At 41.7% G+C, this 24,105-nt stretch overlaps 1 protein-coding gene across 4 annotated transcripts in view; it reads left to right on the top strand.

Annotated features, from left to right (window-relative positions):
- CCDC170 (coiled-coil domain containing 170) overlaps positions 1-20,763 on the top strand; it is an 81,980-nt gene extending 61,217 nt beyond the window's left edge. For 3 of the 4 annotated variants that reach the window (XM_074368151.1, XM_074368150.1, XM_074368149.1), the window contains 4 exons: positions 2,213-2,386; positions 4,830-5,072; positions 16,549-16,785; positions 19,003-20,763. In XM_074368151.1, coding sequence (XP_074224252.1) covers positions 2,213-2,386; positions 4,830-5,072; positions 16,549-16,785; positions 19,003-19,203 — 855 coding nt within the window. In that variant the 3' untranslated portion in view covers positions 19,204-20,763. The remainder of the gene's footprint in view (positions 1-2,212; positions 2,387-4,829; positions 5,073-16,548; positions 16,786-19,002) is intronic. The other variant, XM_074368152.1, reaches the window with a different exon arrangement.
- The last annotated feature ends 3,342 nt before the right edge of the window (positions 20,764-24,105 follow it).

Genomic DNA, 24,105 nt, shown 5'->3' with positions numbered 1-24,105 from the left:
GGTATCAGGATCAGATCCTGATTCCTTTCCGTGGCCGAGCAGGCCGAGTGACCTGGCCAGTCCCCAGCTCCAGGCTCCCCCTCACCCGCAGTCCCTGCAACCAGTCAATGGTGGCAAAGTCGGAAGCCTCCTGGGACCAGCTGGGCGCAAGTCGGGTGTGCGGTCACTGAGTCCAAAGACATCCATGCTCAAATCTGTAAAAAAGCAGTCTCCTGGCCAAAGAAAGGAGGCCCCCTTGGCAACCCATGTTGCACATGGCCGTTCTGTCTGAGAAAATGTCCTCACCTTCTTCACCCGGGAATAGCTCTCCCTTCATGGCTCAGCTCCAGCATCTCTTGCTCTGGAAGTCTTTCCTCGGAGGCCTCATCCTTAATGTGACATGTTCCTGGCTCTGTCTGGCAATAACCACCCTTATCGTATCCATGTTTTAACTCATCTTTTCCAGTCAACTCCAAACTTCTCAAGGCCAGGGGAAGTCTTTTTTTTTTTTTTTTTCTGGGTTTCTCCAGAGTTTACAGCAGAAATCAATAAATATTATTTAAATGATAGAAGGAATGTGTCAAAGACAAGACTTTTAGGTAGACTGGGATCTCTTCCCTCTTTCATTATGATGAGTCATTAATTTTAATTGAAGTTACGCCAAAACAGCTCTCAGTTATGAAAGCAAATGATGTAAACTGATCCAGTCCCTGGTGAATCTTCCATAGGGAACCGCCCATGAAACAGCAGTGGTATCTTTACCGCCTAGGAAGGTAGCAGGCATGTAAGAATGAAAAGCAAAGTTGTACAGAGCTTAAATTTAAATACAGGGGATTGAGGTTTACACAATATAGAACAGAGTATATTCACACTAAACTATGCTTCAAATGATGCACAGTAATCCTTCCAGCAGCCTTCACTCTCTGAGGCTTAGCTGAGATCCTTGAAAGGCCCTTCCTCTGTGGGGTCTTGGCTTGGTCCTGTCTTAATCCTTTGCCTGCTAAGTGGAAGGGTCACATGTAGAAATAGAAAAAATGCCGTTTATACCTTCACATAAAAGGTACCAACTCTGTTTTAGTTTCAAATACAAACAGTAGCAGTTATTTCACTTTCATTCACATAGATTAGAAATGAAATTTTCCACGAGGAGGGCTGATCCAGCGTTAAGGGGTGACAAACGGATGATGTAGGGACAAAAGCAGCCTGCGGTCCCACAGCACAGTAGTGACCTCGGTAATGGCTGTGACTTACACAGAAGAGATCAAGCTGTATGTATGCTGTTCAACAAAATTGGAAAATACACACTTGCAAGTCATTCCATCTTGAAGACTGAAGTATAGAGTTCTGGGCTTTAAGCTGGCATGCTTCAGTCATCAGGAAATACTTAACTAAACATATAATTGCCTAAAAATGCCTGATGGATGAGGAGTTATTGCAATGAGAAGAAAATTTCAAAGATAGAACCCAGTTCATGAAATTATGATATAGAAAGCTCATTGCTTGATTTATTCATCCATCAGTCACTTAGTAAGCATGACTCTAAGAATGGCTTGGCCAGATAAGCCACAGAAATCAGGTGGAGGAGAATCCTGGCATAGTTTTGTAACTTTAACCTTTTAAAATATGAACCTTGACTTCCCTGATAACAGCCCTATTTTAGAAGGTTGTTCCTTTAACTTTGATACATTAAAAACTTTTAAAGACATTTTCTAAAGCACTTTAAGTTAAAAAGGGAAAACTATTGTCCAAGCTTGTTTGTATGGAGAGCTCTGATTTTGGAATGATTTGTAGAACCCGGAAGAGTAAGGTGGCAATTGATAAAATTGCCAGTTTCCACCTTGGAGTCCAGGGCCCACTTTGGTGGGAAAAATTGCCATGGAAGGTATGTGGATGTATGGATCCCAGGGGCTGGGAGGGGTATGGTGGCAGTAGCATTTAGCCAAAGCAGGGAGATGCAGACAGGCAGGAACATGCCACATTTGTCAGAAAACTGTTTAACATTAGACTGAATGTCAAGGTCACTGACCAGGAGAGTCAAGAGAATTGGATAAGGAGCAAGACGTGGATCTTCCGGGTTATTCAGGAATTCATCACCAAACATTGGAGTCAGGGGCTGGGCTCTGTACTGGGTTTAATGACAGCCACCTGTAAGCTTGGGAGAAAGAAGAATTCTGTGAGATCACCTCCTAACTTTACTTTTGTGTCCCATTTTCATTTTTGTTCTTGGGTTTAGTATCTTAAATTTCTGGATCAACTTTCAGAGAAGATGAAGTTGGACCAGATGGCTGCTGAACTTGGCTTCGACATGCGTCTGGATGTAGTTTTAGCTCGTACAGAGCAGCTGGTCCGCCTCGAGAGCAATGCAGTCATTGAAAACAAGACTATGGCCCACAACTTACAGAGAAAGGTAGGGGATATTGCTAGTGTTGACAGAAGGAATTTCTGAGAAACTGAAATATTGGAAAATAATTTACCCCCACTATATTTACCAATGAGGCTAGGAAACATGTAATTACAAATATATATGTCAAATCTGAGCCTCTATTTCAAGTCTGAGAGGAAAGTAAGTGTATCGTCTAAGGTTGTGTTTGACTCTGAGTAATAGAGACCTAAAGTAACAGTGGCTTAAACGTGTAGAAGTGCGGTTTTTAGGGTATTGTTTTCCTCACATAAATTTCTGGAGGTAAGCAGCTTAGGGTGAGTGTGGCTCTGCTCTGTAAAGTTCTTAAGGAACAAGGCTCATTTCAGCTCACTAATTTCCTATCCCTGGGGTGGTCCTTATCTTCATGGCTCACCTTGGAGCCTAGAAGCTGTGTTCCAGGCAGAAGCTTAAAGAAGGAAGGATGAAGAAGAGGGAGGCAAAAAGAGCATGCATAAGCTGTCTTTTAACAGAAGCTCCCAGAATTTTCTGTGTGAACTTGTGCTTCTATCTCATGGCCAGAATATGTTCTGATGGCTACACCTAGCTGCAAGGGAGGCTTGCAACTCCCGTCTTTCTTACTCTGGGTAGCGTTTGCCTGGCCAAAAGTCACTGTGTCTGTTACTGTTGGACAAGAGGAGAGCTGGGGAGCATCTAGCAGTCTTGCCTTTGTATAAGCTCTCCTGCACTAGAAAGGAGAGAGAGGAGAAGGGCTTACTTTCCCCTCAAAGGAAGAGTTAGAAACAGTTTAGACTAAATAAATGAATGAATGGATGAAAAGGATAAAAACATAATTATTAGTTATATAATTATTGGCATTGGGGAAAGAAAAAGGAAAACACAGATGTTTTCTTATAATAGTTCTTAGGAGAAAATTCAATGGTAGAATTATAGTGCATAGGCTATGTAATGAGTCACATCTGGGTTCTCAGTTTAGCTCCACCAAGCTGTGTGACACTGGGCAAATGATAGACGTCTCTGTCTTTGTTTGCTCATATTTAAGGGGGGAGTGATACCTACCTCAGGAGGTTGTTAATTTTTAATAAAGAACTGTTTTGAACTCTTGGTTCATAGAAGATGCTTTATTCCCATTTGACCTCTTCTCCATTTACTGTATCTTCAGGAATATTTTATAAAAGAAAGCAGACAACCTCTGTTACCATCCAAGACATCAAATTGAGCGACAATTTTTTCTAAACTTTTCTTCAGAAAATTGATGTTTTTTTCTCAGTGTCCAACACCATTCCTTCTTTGTTTTTTTAACTGAAGTATAGTCAGTTATAATGTGTCAGTTTCTGATGTACAGCATACAACACCATTCCTTCTTAAGTACTGTGTCATTATGAAAATGACCAGTGTGCGGGACTTACCAGGGTAAATTTGCAACAGAGTGGAGTTTGACATGAGGAAGCTCAGGGGAGGGAGTTTAGGCAGGGAAATACTAAAAGGGACTTGTTAAAAGAGGATGCAGGGGGTGGGCACTGCTGTCACCGTTAGTCAAGATGCTTAAGCCCACATCTCAGTAAGTCCTTCACACCTTGGAACACTTTACAAACGCCGAGTATGTAATTAGGGAAAATGTGCCGGTCTTCAGCTCGAACACTCCATAATTCTACATGATTCCGGTTCCCAGTGTTTGTAACAGATGAAAGACGTTCCTGTACTTAATATTCCACTCGTTCATTGTGACATGTGAAGCCCAGGGGGATTTTTTTTCTCCTCGTAGGGCCCATAATGGTTTTCTCAAAACCATTATTATTTCCTTCCTCAAGTTGGACTGACGATGGTAAGTGTTGTTTGCAGCCCCTGTTCCGGCTGGTTTGTGGCTGGTGTAGGTCCAGCGTGTAATAAAGTCACCAATGAACTAACACCTTCTTGATGGCCCTTCTGCTTCTAAGGTTTTCAGTATATAAGCAAAGCATCGTAAAAATCTCATTGGTATAACTTACTTTAAAACTCTATCAACTCCCATGTTTGGTGCTCCTCAGCCCGGTTTTAAGGGATTGAAATTAGTCTGGGTTTTCACTACTAATTTGCACTTTATCTTCTCTCTGAAAAGACCAGTGCAAGTATAGTTGTCATGGGCTGTTGAAGAGGATTATGTTCTGCTCTCGATAAGCCCATTTAATAGTTTTAAAAGTAATTTTGCATTCTTACTCTGATGAACATAATGTTGGAAGAAATCAGATGTTGAAAGCCTTTGCACATTTTCTGTGGCTCTTTTGTCTCATACTTTGCAGCTACCAAGTTAATTCTTGGAAAAAGAGGGATGAAAAAATGCAATCAGGAAAAGGAACCCAGTAACCTCATTTGATGGTTTAGAGATTGAAGTGGAGATAAAGATCAACATTATCTGCGCAATTCATTTATATTTACTAACTGTTCAATTATTATTACTATTAAAAAAAAATCCCTGTTTGTATCAAACCAGCTAAAGACTCAGAAAGAAAGACTGGAGAGCAAAGAGCTGCACATGAACCTCCTCCGGCAGAAAATAGCCCAGCTGGAGGAGGAGAAGCAGGGGCGTTCGGCCTTGGCCGTGGAGAGGGACGAGGCCAATCTCACCATCAGGAAGTTGCAGAAGAAGGTGGAGAGGATGCAGCAGGAGCTGAGTGTGTGTCGAGGATTGAATACTGAGCTCAAAGCCAAACTGGCCGACACCAATGAGCTTAAGGCAAGTGCTCAGCTCTATTTCCTTGTTGTGGTTTGCGAGTTTCTGGAAAAGTTTATGCAAAAGAATGACAGCCTTATGAAAAAAAAAAAAAGCTGAAAACTTCCTCTGGTTTTCTAGAGTTGTGAGAAAAATGCAAAGATTACCCAAATTGGCAGAGTAGATCCATTTCGTGTCTCTTCAATATGTGAAGTGAAGCCGTAATTGCTGGGTGAGAAGTCAGCCAAACAGGGTGATGTGACGTACAGAAAATAAAAACATTTCTTCAAAGTGTGGGTGACCGTGATATTAGGGATCAGGTAGGGATTGTCACGTGGGAATTTGCTTAGAGAAAATGAACAAGGGTTCGCTGAGAAGTCAGGTGGCGACAGGGTGTGTGTTGGGCTGTGGGGTGTGTTACACGAAGTAGCGAAGAGAGCAGGCAGGCTGGGGCGATGTGGTCCTGGATTCTAGGTGATTCTCTAGTGAATGCAAAAAACAATGACATTAAAACTGGGGATGTAATAAAAATATTTAAATGCCACTGGCAGCAGCATGTAACTTCACAGGCACATGTCATCCCTGGCAGACCCGCACGTCATGAACCCTGAGGGCAGTGATGTCTTTGCGCTCTGAGGTGAACTTCTGGAATGTCTCCACATCTGGAAACAGACAAGTTGGGAAAAGGAATCTGGAACGAAGCCACCAGCACTTGAATCTGTGCAGCAGGACAATATTCTGGGCACATTTCCCACTTGATTTTCCCTTCCTGGTCATTGGTTCTTTTGCCCCCGAAGCCCTTCTGGCATCAGGACGAGGCCACTAAATTGATGCTTATTTCCCTAAGAGAAGGGGAGGGCAGACGTGGCCGCGGGGAGAGGGCATATTTGAATACAAGGCAAAGGGGAAGCTAAGGAAAGCATTTGATGGGGTGCTGTGGCTGGGGAGAAAATATCCTAGATAGGTATCCTTGACACCCCCTCACGCCTTGAGACTGACTTTTGGGGTGTGCGTGTGGTGGGCAGTGGTGGTGGGGAGTCCCTGCCATTAGCCCACAGCTCCCATCCCGACTGGGAGGAGCTGTAGAAGGTGCTGAGGCCTCCATCTCACTCCCTGAGGCCTGAAGTTCCACTGGTGCCCACGGGGGATACAGAAAGTAGCTAAAGATGCGTGCTGGAGATGTCGTGGGAGCAGGTGGGGGTGGCCCCCTCAAGTGAGGGACACAGTGACCCTCCATCAGAGGCTGTGGGGCAGATCACCTAAGCCGGGACCCAGGCTAAGTGTAATGACAGCAGCCGTAGGCAACCCTGTGGGCCAGAAGCGGTGCTGGGGTGAGAGGGACCCGCAGCAGAAAGCAGAGGCCGGGCCGCAGCTGGTGGAAGTCACGTCCTGTGTCTGTGGTGTCTGTTCCCGTTTGGTCTCCATGACTTAGGTCTGCGTCATTTTTTGCCCAAATTAATTTTAGTTTTAATTATTTACAAGTGGTCTTTCCATTTTACCTTTTCACAAGCAAGCCTGATTCTCATAGTCAAGTTTTGCTCTTTGGGTGATGTGATTATGCAACGCGTGGTTCTAGTCCTAGAGGCTGGCTTACGAGTCTCCGATTCCAGCATCAGTGGTGTGGAGCAGCGTTTTCAAGTGTGGGACACGTGCCCCTGGTGTACACACGATGTTTCTAGGCGGTGTGCGACAAGGTATTATATATAATGTTCAGTCCTAAAGTGAAAAGTGGGTTGCCTTTAATTTTTCTTTGAATTCTTTCACCATTGAGGAGAAAATCTGAATTGGAGGTCATTACGTCCTTAGACCTCTAGGACACTTGCTGGTCTACGTTTTAAACAAAGAGTAAGTCTTGAGCTCATTGCCGGGTACCAGCGATAGTACCCGCTAGTGCTGTTTTGTTTTCATTACACGGTGTTTGTTTTATTGTTATTTCCCCTTCATGTCACATTCTATTGAAATCCTGTAAAGTGCCCTTTAAATTAATGAAATTTCTTTATGTTAAAAAGCTGGTTGAGTTAAAGAAGGAAGTGGTTCATGTAGGTGATATCTGGATATGTAAACATTGTGGAGGTGGAACAGGAATTGCTGAAATACAGACGAGGCGGAGAGCAGAAGGAGCGTGAGTGGTGACTAAATGCAACAAGCAGGTGAATGGAAGCTCTGGGTGGCTGCTGCTGACCCTGTGATGATTTCTGGGAGTCAGCCGTGGGAGAGGGAGCTGGGCAGAGGACGGGGCCAGATCACGCAGGGCCTCGTGGGGCGTGCTGAGATGCTTGGACTTATCCTCTGGGTCCTGGGGAGCCACTAGAGAATTTCAAAAAGATAAGTGACATTGTCAGGAGAGAGACTGAAAAGAATGAGGCTCTGAGCGGCAGTATCAAGGACAGCAGTGAGACAGAGACCGAAGGACTATGGCTGCGTTTGGCTTTGGGACATCTGGGCTCAAGCATGCACAGATCATGGTGGTAGTGAGTGAGGGCTCGGAGAGAAAGCCAAGTTTCCGTAGGCTGAGGAGTGAACGAGAAGTGGAAACAAAGCTGGTGTCCTGCTCCTCTGGGATGGCTAGACGGAAAGGAGAGGGGAGACAGGAAAGTGAATGATGTTAGCTTGTGTGTTTACTTTGTTGTTTTATTTTGCATAAAGAGATCCACACACTTCACAGCCAAGGTATAGAAGAGACTGGATTTGACGAATCAGGGATTATACAGGGTGCTAAACATACTAAAAAAAGTTTTTTTTTTGGGTGGGGTGAGAGGAGGTAATTAGGTTTACTTATTTATTTCTTAAAGGAGGTACCAGGAATTGGACCCAGGACCTTGTGCATGCTAAGCACAGTGCTCTGCCACTGAGCTATACCCTCCCCCCCAGGCCTCTAAACATTTAAATAGAATGCGAAGTCTGCCTTCTGGTAGGGAATAGAGAGCTCTCTAACTTACTAATACAGTAAATGCTCACTTCATGGATTTATTAAGATTTTACCTCCAAAATATCTTTGTCTTGCTTTATTTGAGGTATAGGATATTAATGTACGAGGCAGACTGATGGTATCAGCTCTCCATCTTTGTACACTACCTATGCTTGTCCCTGAATTAATTTTGCTATTCATAAAGCAACATTTCTGAACATTAGCAGAAATGGCCTTCTTGTATTAGTTTCCTAGGGCTGCTGTAACTAATTACCACAAATGAAGTGGCTTACTACAGCAGAAATCTATTCTCTCACAATTCTGGAAGCTGGAAGTCTGAAATCAAGGTGTTGATAGGGCTGGTTCTTTCTGGAGTATCTGAGGGAGAACCATTCCATGCTTCTTCCTGGCTTCGGTTTCTGCCTGCACTCCTTGGTTTGCAGCTGCATAATTCTGATCTCTGTATCCATTTTGATGGGACTTCCCCTTCTGTATATCTCTCTTTTTCTGTGTCTTATCCAAATGCCCATCATTGGATCTAGGGTCCACCCTAATCCATGTTGATCACATCTTAAGATTCTTACCTTAATTATACCTGCAAAGGCTCTTACTCCAAATAAGATCACATTCTGAGGTTCTGGGTGGGCATATTTTTTAAGGGCAGGGGCATAGTTCAACCTCCTTCGTCTACTAAGTTAAGAATTAATTTCACCATTTATAGAGGGTCAATACAAAATAATAATCTGGACTACATTTCTATGTTTTTTAATTAAAAAATTGAGATACAATTCACATGCCATAAAATAATTTTAAAATACACAGCTCAATAGTTTTTAGTATATTGACAAGGTTGGATGGCTATCCCCATTCCTGAATTCTAGAACATGTCCATTATTTCTACCCACCCTCCCCCCCAAATTTTCCATATTAATTCTTTCCCCAACCTCTGTAAACCACTCACCTACTTCCTGTCTTGATGGATTTGCCCATTTTGGACATTTCATATAAATGGAATCATACCATATGTGGTCTTTTGCCTCTGGCTTCTTTTCAGTTACTGTGTTTTCAAGATCCACTCATTTTGTGATCAGTACTTCATTCCTATATTAGTTAGAGTCCTCCAGAGAAACAGAACTAATTGGATGTGAATACACACATACACACTTTTAAGGACTTGACCCACATAATTATGGAAGCTGGCAAGTTCAAAACCTGCAGGATGGATCAGCAGGCTGGAGACCCAGAAAGAGCCAATGTTGCCATTCAGGTCCAGAGGCTGTCTGCCGGCAGAGTTCTCTCCAGCTCAGGGGATGTCATTCTTTTGTTCTATTCAAGTCTTCAACTGATTGGCTTAAGCCCACCCACATGATAGAAGGGCAGTCTGCTTTACTCAAAATCCACTAATTTAAATGTTAATCTCTTGCCAATGCCCTTGCAGAAAATTCATAATCATGTTTGACCAAATATCTGGGCACTGTGGCCCAGCCAAGTTGACACATAAAGTAAACCAACACAGTTCTTTTTTAATGGTTGAATAATATTTCATTGTATGGATATACCACATTTCATTTATCTATTCAATATTTAATGGGCATTTGGATTGTTTATGCTTTTTTGTCTATGGTGAATAAGGCTGTTATGAACATTTGTGTGTGAGTTTTTGTGTGCATTTTTATGTTTGTTGCAAAATGTGGCTGAAGAACTGGACTACCAGGTTATACACGTCTTCCTCTTTAAGATCCATGTAGTAAATTTCCCCTGAATTCTAAACCAGGGAAAAATAGATCCAGATGAACTATTAAATTTTAATTTGGCAGGCAAACATAAGTACTGTGGAAATCCCTTTTTGAAAGAAAAATATTCTTTTTTTTCCCTTTATAAATGTTTATTGATTACCTCTTATCCATGGCATAATGGGAAGAATGCATCTTAAAATGGTTTTTAAGATGACGATAACTCCATTCCTTTCTTTTTTGTTTTTTGTTTTTCCAGTTTTATTATGTAGAATTGTAGTTTGACTGCACATACACATTATATGGCATGTAAATACATATACACAGTATACTCATATGTGTACTGATTATTGTTTCTAAGAACAGATTAGATCTTTAACTTTTAAACTTACATAGTTATCAAAGGAATAAAGTCAACTACAAAATAAGAATCAGCAGAATGTGGTAATCCAATCATAAAGAACAGTCAAATGTGCTTACACATATTCAAGAAATCAAAATAACAATTAGTTCATTTGTGTCCTTATTGTTATTATCTTTTAGGTTCTTCATATAAATGATGTCATATGGCATTTTTCTTTCTGAAAGAAAAATATTCTTTCATAGATTTCCCTTCCCTCTGTTGAGTCAAAATTATTTTATTATAATATTGCTTATATATATGTACAAACTTAACACTGTATAGAAATTTCTTGATCTCACTATATCTTTACCATTATAAAATCCATACCAATTTAGAGCTCAAAACAAAGTATAAAAATAGAATTAAAAAATTAGCAATATTAATTCAATATGCAAGATTTTGCTATTTTACTAAAACCACCATTAATAAGAATGTGCAGTACTGATCCCTCATGGTACATGTCCTTTTGAGTTTGGCATGCCTACAGTTTATGTTGTCCAAGGACAGAGCAATTATTCTACCATGCGCTTTATTTTGCTATTCCAGATACTTAGTACGTACACCGTGACATAATTTGGCCTCCACTGGGCATGAACACATTATGTATTAACTCTACCTTTGCTCTTTCCTCATTAACCTAAGATCATTAAAATCATACTACTAATTGGCACAACCATAGCCTTATGCACAAATGCAAATGCAGGCACTGAAATCATGGTGGCAGAATTCCAGTTCTTTGTGTTGCTTCATAGCCAGCATTGGTTATGATGAGTTGCTGCTAAATGGATTGAAACACACCGTGATAACAGTGGCTTGGTCAGGAGAGATGTTTCTTTCTTTCTCACTGTAAAGAAGCATGGAAGTAGATGTTCCGTGTTTAGCAGGATGGCTCCAGGTCATCACCGATCCTGGCTCGTTCGGTCCTTCTGCTTTCCCGTCCTAGCACTAACTTTCCTCCTCAGAGCCGCCTCTTGGTGCACGCTAGCTGCTGGGGCTCTGGATTCATTCCAGCCGCCAGGCAGGAGGCAAGGTGGAAGGACACCCTGTATGTCACTTTCCAGGAACAATACAACACTTCTTATGTCTCCGTTGGCCGGAACTTAGTCCCTGGATCTCACTTAGATGAAGTCAGCCTGAGAAATAGGTCTTTATTCTGGGACATGATAAAGAAAGGAATAATAGATATTTGGTGGAGAGCTTTCATCCTGCACCACATGGCCCAATCTAAGTAGGGAGCTGTGGTCAAAAATCAGTAGCCAGACCACCAAAAACTAGTAGGAAGCCATGGTTATCTTCATTGTAGTCTCTCAAGGAAACACCAAAAGGAGGTAGCATTCTTTAGCCAGCAGCAAAGATCTCTTTTGCTTTCTAATTCTCTTGATCTCCCACACAAGATAGCTGCTGCCCGTGCTCCTCCCACACTCCAGAACTTTCTCCAATCCAGCCAGTGCAGCCCTTCTTTATATTTTTTTCTCCCAATCTACCATCTTGAACTCAGCTCTGACTATGTAGATCCATTGACCTTGAATTGCCCTGAAGTCTCCCTACGCTGAATGTAAGCATCAAGCAGAACCTGTAGGAAAGAAGCTCCTGGGGTGTGGAGTGGCGGAGGTGTGCTCAGACTGCAGAGCTGAACATCTTCCTTTGATTTCTGCTGCGGTTTCCTCTGGTTCAATCTTTGTGGCTCCTTGAGGAGGGGTGTAGCATCTTTGCGGGCCATTGGGTCACTCTCCCTCTCTGCTGTCCCACCCACTTTTGAGAGCCAGTGCCTGGCTCCTGCAGGGTCGTATTTTCAATGCAGTCTCCTGAAAACCCTCCAGCTGGAGAGTTTCGATCCTCTGGTGGATTCAACACATCAGATTTTAAATTTAATTATCTTCTCTTTCAGGGCCTTTGGTCTTTATAACCAGAGAGAGAACTGTTCACAAGATTTGAAATTCTTTCCCTCAAGGACGCTAGATACGGTGTTCACCAGAAATAAAGTACACGCGGAACCTTATGTGTCCTTACTGGGGTCTGGGCGGCACATTGGTCTTGTTTATGACCATCTCTGTCCCACTGGAAAAAAATCAGGGGCATAGTTCTCTGGTGAACTCTGGGCTTGATTTGAGAAGCTCCCTTAGTTGGATGAACAAACAGATTAGTCCTACCCACCCCCCTTCTCCCCACCGCCTGCCCCAATCATCTTGCTTTCTGTGTTTGACTTAGAGGCTGAGCCCTTCTTCCCACTGCTGGCTCCCAGTTCTCTTCTGGTGGCTTGGCTTGGAGTCGATCACTTCTTCCCTGACAGCAAGAATTCGGGCAGCCCTCAGGATTGTGATAAAGTCTCATATTTTTCAGAAATTCTTGGCTGTAAATTCCTCTCATTAGAACTTGATTTATGTGCTTCTAACTCTCCAAGCTGTGTTCCATCTCCTTTGGTAGATGGCCCACTGTAAGTGTTTTTCCAATCTGAGCAGAAAGTCTGGTTGTATCTTCTCTTCTGTTAATGAGGTTTTTAATTCAACATAGCAATCCCAGAAGCTTCTCACTTTGCCCCATATTTTCTCTGCAGCACTGAGGTGGTTGGCATGTGGATCTTTATGTTTTAAAGGGAGGCAACTTTGTTTTAAAGTTGATACTGATTTTGCCCATTTAATGTCCCCTATTTGTAGAATGTTTGATAATCTACAGAATATATTGTTTGGAGCTGTTGTCCATATAATTTACAAATGGATGTACATATATAGTCCACATTTTTTTTTACTGATAGGATACATTATACATATATTGATCATGCATGGGAAAGCCCCCTTCCCAACTTCTTATGTTGAAAAATTTCAAATCTATAGGACAGTTGCAAGAATAGTGTAACAGGCATCCTTTTATTTTTCATGTAGATTGTGAACATTTTACTGACTGCTATATTTTGCCTAATGAGAGAGAGAAGAGAGACAGAGGGAGGAACTGTTTGAGAGTAAGTTGCACATATCATGACACTCCACCCCTAAACACTTACCAGTTATCTCTTAAGAACAAGAGAATTCTGTGTGACCACAGTACAGTTGTTACACTCAGGAACCAACGTTGAGAGAATACTCTAACATACTGGTGTGTAGTATACAGTCCATATTCAAATATGGGTTATGATAACTTGGAATCCGTGAATGATCTCCAAGGTCAGCCCCGGCAGACCTGTTCTTCGTGGGTCCCACTTCCTTGTCTCTAGTGTTCTGCTAGTGCAGTAGATGTTCAGTTCATTGACTGAAAAGCTGACTAAGAGTCCCTTCCCCCAGCTGTTGCTGGCGTTTTACTTCCTGCCCGTTTCCTAAGTTACAGCAGTTGTTCTTACATCTTCTCGATTGCATGTCCCACAGCAGCTGTCAGTTCCCCAAGGGATTTCCTCTCTCCTGAGTGGAACCAGTTCAGAAGTTTTGAACTTGTCCCAGTGTGTCTGCCATCAACTTCCTCTCTGCCTGGACAGGAATTTCGTTTGTTAAGAAGCTGTGTGGGTGATAGTAGGTAAAAACATGTTTCTAGTTTTGGTAGTACTTGACTCAAGCTTCCCCGGTTGAGTGAAGTCACACAGACAGCATAAATCTGATTTTCCAGCTGGACGTCCATATCCCCAGCAGTCCCCTTTTCCTCCACGTCATGTCATAATTCCAGTCTTAGAATAGTTCCTAGCATTCCTCTGACTTTCCGGCAGTGTTGGAGGGTCCTTTAGAGTTTAGGTCAGGTCAGCTTGTGCTCCTTGCACCATAATTCTGGAAGTCTGGCTCTGTGAAGATGCACTCTAACCCTGAGATGCGGTCAAGATTTTAATCTCTGACGGTAGCCTCCAAATGTAGTCTAGGTAAATCACAACAATCTCAAAATCCTTCATCAATAAATAATCAGCAGCCTAGCAACTAAATGATAATTGTTGGTTTATTATTGTTACTCAAGAAAGAAAGAAAGAAAGAAAGAAAGAAAGAAAGAAAGAAAGAAAGAAAGAAAGAAAGAAAGAAAGAAGGAAGGAAGGAAGGAAAAAAAAAAGGAGGATTTCATTCATCAGGAGTGGCAATATTTTAAGACATCTTTTTCCATTTCTCTTTCTCTCTTATTTCCTTACTACAGGAAACCTATATCTCCTCACTAGTCCTTCTTTCACCATCCCAAGTTTCTTGGAAAAGTACTTCCTGCAGCCTAGTTAACCTACATTCTTTCTTCCCACTTCTCTCTCAGCTCTGTATCCTGTAGGTCAATTTAGTCTATCAGGCTTCTTCCCAACACTCTCCCCATCACCCAGATTCTGTCCTGGGGACCACAGGATGGGAGTAGATGCAGCAAGAAAGAATCCTTCCTTCTTAGGAAAGAGGGGATGTGATGAAAGGGGAAGGGAGAAGATAGCAAACACTCATTATTATTTGGCATCTTTTATTTTTATTACTTTCATATGTGACCTTTAAGTGATTTTCAACAAAATTAAAACACAGAATTATGCTTTCTCTTTGAGAATATGCCTGTGGGCTTGTCTGAACCGTTAGGACGCTCAGAACTAAATTCAGAACTCTTCTGGTCTTTGTTCTTTGTACATCCCATGTGTACTTCTTTATTTATTTCAAAGTAATTTCTTTGGATGCATTTTAAAGTCTTCTTTGTAAATGTACTTTCCAAGAACAGCTTTAGCAAGATAAAATTCACACCCCATAAAACTCACCCTTTTAAAAATGTACAGTTCAGTGGTTTTATAGTATATTCACAGAGTTGTATGAACATTACCACTATCTAATTCCAGAACATTTTCATCACCTGAAAAAGAAACCCTGTACCCCTTAGCAGTTACTTCCCACTCTTTGGTCCCATCAGCCTGTGGCCTTTTCTGGACCTTTCTTATAAATGGAATTAGGCAATAAGTGATCTTTTGTGACTGACCTCTTTTCCTTAGCATAATGTTTTCAAGGTGCATCCATGTTGTAACATGTATCAGTACTTCATTCCTTTTTGTTGCTGAATAATACTCCATTGAATGGATGTACCACATTTAGTTTATCTCCTCATCAGTTGATGGATACATAGGTTGTTTTCACCTTTTGATGATTATGAATAGTTCTGCTGTGTACATGTGTGTGTAGGTTTTGTGTGGGCGTAAGTTTTTAGTCTTCTTGGCTGTATGTGCCTAGGAGTGGAATTGCTGGATCGTATGTTAACTCTGTGTTAAACAATTTGAAAACCGGAAAATTGTTTTTCACAGCAGTTACTCCATTTTTCATTCTCACCAGCAGTATTTGAGGGGTCCAATTTCTCCACATCCTCACCAAGACTTGTTATCACCTGTCTTTTTGGTTCTAGACATCCCAGTGGTTAAGTGGTAGCTAATTCACGTTTACTTTTAATGGTCAGTTTAAAAATTTTGTGTCTAATTATGCAAAATGACCTCAAATTCTTTGTTTTTAATTGTGGCTAATATAGACAACATAAAATTTTTACCATTTTAGCCACTTTTAAGTGTGCAATTCAGCAGCATTGAGTACATTCACAGTGGTGTGCAACCATTATCACTATCCATTTCCAGAACTTTTTCATCATCCTAAACTGAGACTCTGTGCCCATTAAACAAGAACTCCCCACCCCTCAGTGCCTGGTACCCTCTGCTCTGTATTCTCTCTCTGTGAATTAGCCAATAGATACCTCACATAAATGGAATTATACAATATTTGTCCTCTTGTCTGGCCTATTCACTTATGATGTCGTCAAGGTGCATCTGTGTTATAGTATCAAAATTTCATTCCTTTTACTCAAATGCTTTTTGTAAGTGGATCTGGTGCAATTTAAAATATTAAGCTAATAAAAAAAATGTGCCTCATACTTCAGGATGCTGTTTTGGCCTTAAGATCCTGGGGCAGCTTCTTAGATATAGCTACCACCCTTCTCTCTTGTCTGCAGTGAATGCTGTGGCCACCTCCCACCTCCCATACTCAGTGTTAAAGGCAGAAGATGTTTCTTCTGAAAAGTTGCTGATTTCTCGCACAGCAGTGATGACTTGCTGAGGAGATTTTAGGTGGGGCTTCCCTGTGGTAAATCACCAAAAGGGGAGATGTTTTGCTCTTTCTAATGTTTCTAGTACCAGGAATGACCCCTTGGCAGGGGTAAAAAGTACAAATTGCTTGACCTATGGCACTCATTAAGAGTCTGTGTGTGAGTAGCAGGGGACTTTATTTTAATATTTTACCCCTGAATCACGCTATCTACCGTTTCATCTCATTGATTTTCCAAACAATGGTACTCTCATATGTCGTTTATAAACTATAACTGTCTTCAGACAGGTTCATCCAGCATATATCCTTTGCAGAGTCTGTATAACTGGGTTGGACTCCATTCTTTATTCATAGAAAAGTTGTTAAATGAATCTCACTGACTTCTGATTTGTCTTGTTTATACAACTTTCCTCAACACGTGCAGAAGAAATTATCAGCCTTCTCTTTGACTTGTTAGATTAAAACTTTGGAACAGACCAAAGCCATTGAAGACCTAAGTAAGTCCAGAGACAAACTGGAAAAGATGAAGGAGAAAGCTGAGAAGAAGCTTCTAACTGTCCAATCGGAATTGGATACGACAGAGCATGAGGCTAAGGAGAGTAACGAGAGGTCCAGGAACATGCTGGAAGTGGTAACCAGTGAAATGAAGACACTAAAAAAGTCTCTGGAAGAAGCAGAAAAGAGAGAAAAGCAGGTGGGTAGAAATCTGGTGGTGAAACCTTTCTATTTAGAAAAGAGGATGATTCAAAACTTGAGAATTATCCATACATTTCTTCATAAGTATTTTATAAAGCTTTCCGTATCAATTCAGCATGTCTCTGCCCTCTAGCATCTTTTTGGCATTAAAAGAACCGTTATGATTTACTCTACTAAGAAAAAAATTCACATTTTCATGGCACCAACTATAGCAAAGAAAAACACTTTCTTGTCAAAGCCACAGAAAGTCTGTGAGAAGCCAGGTTCTGGTTGTGGAGAGGTTTTTTATTACGTTCGCCGATGGCCTCTGAAGTTTGTGTTATCCCAGATCTTCTAACATTGTCCAGGGCTTCAGCCTCAGGGGGTAGATTTTATCTCTAGCAGAGATCAGTTGCAGGAAACAGTCCCAGAGCCTAAACAGTGGCACCCAGACCTGATGGCCAACCAAGCCCAGATGTAAACCATAAAACAGTCCTCATGCGCCCGCTGGTTGCAAGGAGGAGTTTTATCTGGTGAGCCCATCAGGAGGTCAGGCAGAAAGAAACATGTGCTGGGCAGCCTGACCTCTGCTTTTGGCTTTCATCTCCTTCTCTTTCTGAAGCTCACGAGGGCATAGAGTGGACTCTGATCCTAGGATATTTTTTTCTCTTTGGCTGCCTCTGCTTTGGCTCATGTGTCAGGCAGAGCTGAGGAAGGCCAAGCTCTCAGAGTGAGTGGTCTCAGAGGGAACCTCTCAGCAGTTAAGAGCTTTGCCCACATTCAAAAGGGTGGAAAAGTTTGAGGAAAGCTTTTTCATCAGGGAGGCTGGGCTTCAGAGAGTGTTGTGTTTCCTGAATTGGACTCAGCCTAGGAAGGAGGTCAGGGAGTGAATCAGCACATGGTGGGAATGTTTGGAATGGATGAAACCTCTGTCTTCGGATTGGATCACACCTTTTCTAAAATGGAAGGTACCTCTAGCAGGGGTTGCCCAGCTGTCTCTCATTGATCAGCTTCTGCTTTTGTTTAGAATCACAGCAACTCTAGAAGAATCTGAAGGGGAGCAAGGCACATTTCAACCATTTTCTTGAGCCCCAGAATTCCCACTTTCCCCTTTGTTATGGACAAATAATTGTCCCAGAGCGTCCAGTGTTACGGGTTGTGAGGTGGCAGTCTGTGTGATGTGATTTGATCATTTAGAAGTCCTCCGTTTTCATTGGCTCATACTTTTCTGCCATCTGTTCTTCCTTTAGTTTGAGAGGTTAATTGACCAGTTAACATTCCAGCGCGTAAGCACTGTCGCCCAACAGACACAACCACACGGTTTGTAAAGCATTTCCTAGTATGCGGAACACACATGGTCACCGTTTCATTTGATCCAAATTTCAGAACAGCCCTGGGAGGTAGGTATGTGGTCAGTTATTCACCCTGGAAGTGAGAAAATGGAGTCTTACCAAGGTCGGAGTCTCATTCATAGTTGCTTAACTGGGCTTCTTGACTCCGTAGCTGATACCACATTAACTGGCTTATCAGAAAAGTGGTTATGGAATTAATGACGGTTGGTGTCTGCAAGGATTTTAGAGGTAATTTAGTAGGCTAACCTTTTTTTATTTTCAAATACATGTTATTTATTTTATTTTTTATTGAAGATTTAGTGTTGTATTAGTTTCTGGTATACAGCATAGTGATTCAGTTTTATATATATATGTATGTATATATATTCTTTTTCATTATAGGTGATAACAACCTATTTAATATAGTTGCCTGTACTATACAGTAGGATGTTGTGGTTTATCTATTTTGTATATAGTGGTTTGTATCTTTAATCCCAAACTCCTAAATTTATCCCTCTCCCGACCCCTTTCCCCTTTGGTAACTGTAAGTTTGTTTTCCATGTCTGAGTTTGTTTGTTTTATAAATAAGTTCTTTTGTGTCTTTTTTTTGGATTCCACATATAAGTGATATCATATGGTGTTTGTCTTTCTCTTTCTGGCTTACTTCACTTAGTATGATAATCTCTAGGTTCATTCCTGTTGCTGCAAATGGCATTATTTCATTCTCTTTTATAGCCGTCTTTTTTTTTTTTAAATAAATGAGGGAATTAATCCGAGAGTAATGAAAGTAAGTAACTTGCCTAGTTCAGGCAAACCTGTTTTCCACAGGCTTTGAGGTTGTGTCTGGTCTAGCGGCACTGGAACATTTGTTGTCTCAGTTACTGTGGTTCTGTTTGATCTTGCAGCTGATGGACTTCAGGGAGGTGGTTTCTCAGATGCTGGGCTTGAACATGACGGGTCTCGCTCTTCCTGACTATGAAGTCATCAAATGTCTTGAAAGACTGATCCACTCACATCAGCATCACTTTGTCTCCTGTGCCTGCCTCAAAGATGTGACTTCAAGGCAAGACAGGCACCCACAAGGCCACTTACAACTTCTTCATTGAACACCGTGTCTCTTGAGGGAGATGGAGCTATGAGATAGGACACAATCCTCAATTTCATAAATTCCCCAAACCTTTGAAATCTCATCAGTGTGTGAATATTGTATACTTTGATGACAGAGTAAGGATCTCAGAGATGCCAAACTTAGGTAAATGTTTGGCATTAAAAACACCAATTATTTTATTTGCTAGCACTTTGGGACCCAGGTGAATTCCACCAGATTGCATACCCAGAATGGGAAATGATGGTAGGGAATTAACATTGTGGGGTATCCATTATGAGTCAGGGGCTCGACTACCCAGTTTAATTCTCACAATAACAGTGTGGAGAAACTTGAATGGTTTCATCTTGCAGTCTCCCTGGGGCTCAGAGAGGTGGTCTTGGTTCCCTGCCTACAATTGCAGTCAGTTAGTGACAGAACCAGAGTGAACAGCACGTTGGCTCTGTATCAAAGGCTAGGCCTTCTCTGCTCCTTCACAGACCTCCCTTCTCTCCTGAAGTCCAGTGATTCTGGTGGAAATTGCCTGCATCACAAAGGAAGGAAAACATCTGTACAAGCAAGAACTGAAGTCAAAAGTGACTGAGATTCATGAGCGTGACCTGCATGACGTTAGAAAGCAATACACCTAATTATCTGGATGAAACATACATAGGTCTGAGGTCCTGTTGAAAAAAAAAGTACCCGTTTTAAATGTTGTTACCAGATCGTATTTGGTGGTGATCTTCAATGTGTGCACAGAGCTGAGCTCAGTACTTTAAAAATGTAACTTTCATGTGAAATGCCCATAAGATGAAGAAATCCTACCGTTTTTTCACCAATATGTCAAATGTACTGACAGCAGGGATATCTTTTCAGGATCGTGATTTTATAATGAATTTCTATCATTTTCTTCCTTCCTTTTAAATTTCTATTTCACAAATATTTTTCAGGAAACCATATTCTTAAATTCCCAAGAAAAACATGTTTCTCTTTTGGGTGATTGTCTTATTTCTACCATATGAAAATTTCTTATAGCCCCTTAAAAAAGCAGCAGTGTCTGATTAAAGGAGAAGGAAAAATAGATTACATTAAGAGAAAAAGAAAACTCTAGAAGAATGGAAGTGAGTTTGACATTTACAGTTTGAATGGCAGACAACACGGAAGAAATGTGACCAAGCCTCTCTGCTGGGGGTGGTCATCTCTGCCTGGCTTTCTCCATCGCGCGCAGGGTTGATGCGAAGGAACATTTTGCTACTGCACAGGCCTGACTGAAGACGTGAACTGGATCTGCAACAGGCAGGGGAGGCAGCCGTGTGTTCTCCCAAGGGAAGGTCGGTGGTCTCTGGAGATCCCTCCACGTGCTCCAAAGATGCAGTGGCTGCTGCTCTGGACCTATGTTCACCTGGAGTGAGGGAGGCGACATCATTGTTTGGGTCTCTGGGGGATAGAGTTGCTGAGTGACTGCTCCCCCCAGGCCACAGAAAGCAGTCATTGATGGGAGGGCGGGCCCAGGGGTGGGGCAGATTGATTTTGGATACACTCTCTGTTTTCATTTTCCAAATACAATCTTTGATGAATTTCACTTAATTTTCTCTGTGAATTTATTTTCGACACTCTTCAAAGGTACTTAATGACAGCATCACTTTAAAAACATAAACTGTCATATTATTTTTCCATTTTGACTTATCATGAATATTTCCAGACTCATGTAAGAGATTAAAATGGTCCATAGTGATTAGTCCTGTACTTTCTCTTTATTATACAAAATTACATTCCACTTATCCAAATATATATTTATATAATGTTTCTAATCTATGACTCAAGCATGTATACAACCATCTTTAATACATGTTGAAATATTTAAAATGTTTGAATATAATCTTTAGGAGTTTCTGGTGGAAAGATTGGGATATGAAAAATAAATTCTGTCTATGTGTATGTGTCCCTGTGCTCATTAACCATTAGTCATTTGGACAAATTGAAAATCCCTTCATAAAGCCATTTCCCTCCTTGTTGAAGTGCCGGTTGGCTGTCAGTTTCCCTTCTGTGGCCTTCCTTCCAGAGTTGGCAGGCCAGCTTCACATTTTTGTGTGAGATTTTGTTCTATTGTATCCATGTATATTTTATGTTGGCCAATAAAATGCATTCACTTAATGTGATTTTTCTAGATAGAGTTCTAAAATATTTAACATAAACTCTTCTACCAAATCACTTGAGTGATCATTGCTACTGAGGTTATTATTCTGGTCATTGTCCGAGATACTTAAATGTATGCCTAAAGTGTCTCAGTTAGGAAAACAAATCGAAACCTGATCCATCTAAATTTCCAGTTTTACCTTATAGTCTGTCTTACCTTATAGTCTATCTTACATTATAGTCTGTCTTACAGATGAACAGTGAGTGATTCAAGGTCAAGTGTCGTGGGCTGAAGTTGTCATTTTCACTGGGGAAGCACTGCATGGTCACAAAACCTTTGATGGGGAAGGCTCTGCCCAGTTTATGCAGGAGCGGTCTTATCTGTATTATTGCGCACCCCACTTAGCGTCTTCTCATCAAGTGGGGTCTGTGTGCTTCTCTTTCCCCTCTGCAGCCTCCATACTGTTGTTGCTTCGCCTTTGTGTAAAAGCCATCGTTCTTTTGAGGCTCCTGCTAACTGATACATAACTTTCTTCTGGTCCTCATTGCAGTTACCTGCTAACATCCTGTCTATTCTTCCTACTTAAGACTGTTGAAATGGCTCAAAGATGTCTTCTCCACTCCCATCAAGTACTGCCTTTATCTTACATGACTTTAATGCCCGTAAAGCAAACCCGTGCAACATTTTATCTTTAGTTTCTTGGCCTTTTCAGCTCTCATACCTTTACCTCTCTTTGTTTTGGCCACTCACACCCTAGATTGAAATTTCCAGTAATCCAGTATAGACTGCCTTAAGCAAAGAGATTTGGGGCAGCTCAGTTGAACGATTCAGGGGGAGACTTAACTTCACAGCATGGCTGGATGCAGGGAGTCAGCATTGTCATCTGGATTCTGTTCGCTTTTACCTAGCTTTTGTCTCTGCTTGATTTGCTGTCTTTGTCTGTTGGACTCACTTTCTGCTTTTGGAGGAGGGTTTTTCTGTGCTGCCAAGAAAGACAGTCACACGCAGATACAAGGTCTTCACAGCTGAGAGACTGAGATGAGAAAAAGAGAGATTCTCTGCCTCTGACATCCATGGAAGAAATCTCAGAGAAGAATCTGATCATCTCTTCTTGGTCATATACCCACCCTGGGCCAATCGCTGTAGCCAGAAGGACGAATTCAGTGGCTTGCATCCCATGCCAACCCCTGCAGTGAGGATGGAGTAGGGTGAAGCTCCAGGATAATCTGTTCAACCAGAACCACATGTAACAACAGAGGAAAAGTTCCCCAAAGAAAGAGAAGTTGGACAGACACAACATACATCTATTACATATGGTCAAACGCAGGACCAGAATCACCTAGAACTTCTCCATCTCTGAAATCTTAAATTCTCCATACCCTCTTACCATCCCAGAACTCTATCTCTTGCTCCCAAATAGCTGTTCTTTGAGATCCCTTGGTCCTCATATTTCCTCCCTCCTAGACTTGCCAGTCTTCACTCTATGTGGAGCCAGCCTAGATATTATGGTGCATTTCCTCAATCATTCTTTTCCAAATACCTTGAACTCCTTGTTCCCTTGCCCTTCTGTCCTCGACTTGGAATTTATCTCAACTACCAGTGTTTTTGCTGTTTTTCCTGCCCCACTGAATGAGACTGGAGGAAATCACATAAAAGCACAGCTAAGTGGTACGCCAAATCCATGGCCTTTGATCTCACTTGAGCTCTTTTACTAACTGGTAATCCCATGCCATCTTCCTGGTTAGAGCTCGTTGCCATTTTCTGAAATGATGGTTGCAGATATTATTCTTTCCCTCAAGGCTTTTGCCTCGTCTCTTCCTTCTTCACTGTCAGCAGATAATCTCGTCTCCTATTTCACCCAGAAAATAGAAGCCATTACAGGAAACACCTTTAATATCAGATCCTGACATAGCCCGATGTGTGTGCACACCCTTCCTTCCCTCCTTCCCTCCTCCTGTCTCAGGTTATTCCCTCTGCCTTGCCACTGGCATCCACAGCAACTTAGTCCTATTAGTTGTTTTCCTCTCTCATATGTTTTCAACTTCACCTTCATTCATGGCTTATTTCCATCAACATTTAAATATGTCCAAATCTCTTTCATCTTAAAAAATATCACTCCTTCTGCTCCACAACTTACAGCCTTATTTCTCTCTCTTTTGTCACAGTTGAACCACTAGAAAGTGTGGCTTACATTGCTGTCTTTCTGGTCTTATGTCCCATCCATGCCATCATCCATGGCAACATGGCTTCTGTCTCCACTCACCCAGCTCTCATATCTTTGTTAGCAAATCTCTGTTCCTTTTAAAGTCCTTGTCTTACTTGATCTTTCTGTAACATTTAATACAATTGACCACTTCCTTCTCGAAATGTCCTCTTGCATTAACTCCCATCCTGTGACATTCTACTCCTTTTTCTCCTGCCTCTCTGGGTGGTTGAGTTAGATTGTTTTAAGGTTATAAGAAAGAAAATTGAAACGAAAAGATTATGTTAGGATAAGTGTGGGTGGGAGTCTTGACCTCACAGTTGGAACTCAATGAAGAACAGCCACATATCCCATAAATTGGAACAAGTTGAGAGTCCAAGAACTGGAGTGCCAACTTCAGAGCACCACGTGGCTGTCATGGCTGGGTCCTCCTGCCTGTCTCACGGATGCTGGTGTCCTTTGACGGCATGATGACTCAGCTCCCTGCCTCTGTTTCTGCTTCTGCCAAGACGGTCATCATTCCTCCACTCTTCTCTCCACCTTTAGCAGCTACTTCTGCTTATTCTGGGCTTCCCTTTGTCTGT

Source organism: Camelus bactrianus, chromosome 8, assembly GCF_048773025.1.
Source record: "Camelus bactrianus isolate YW-2024 breed Bactrian camel chromosome 8, ASM4877302v1, whole genome shotgun sequence".
NCBI lineage: Eukaryota > Metazoa > Chordata > Mammalia > Artiodactyla > Camelidae > Camelus > Camelus bactrianus.
Note: the sequence above shows the minus strand (reverse complement) of the source record. Positions and strands in the feature narration are given on the sequence as shown.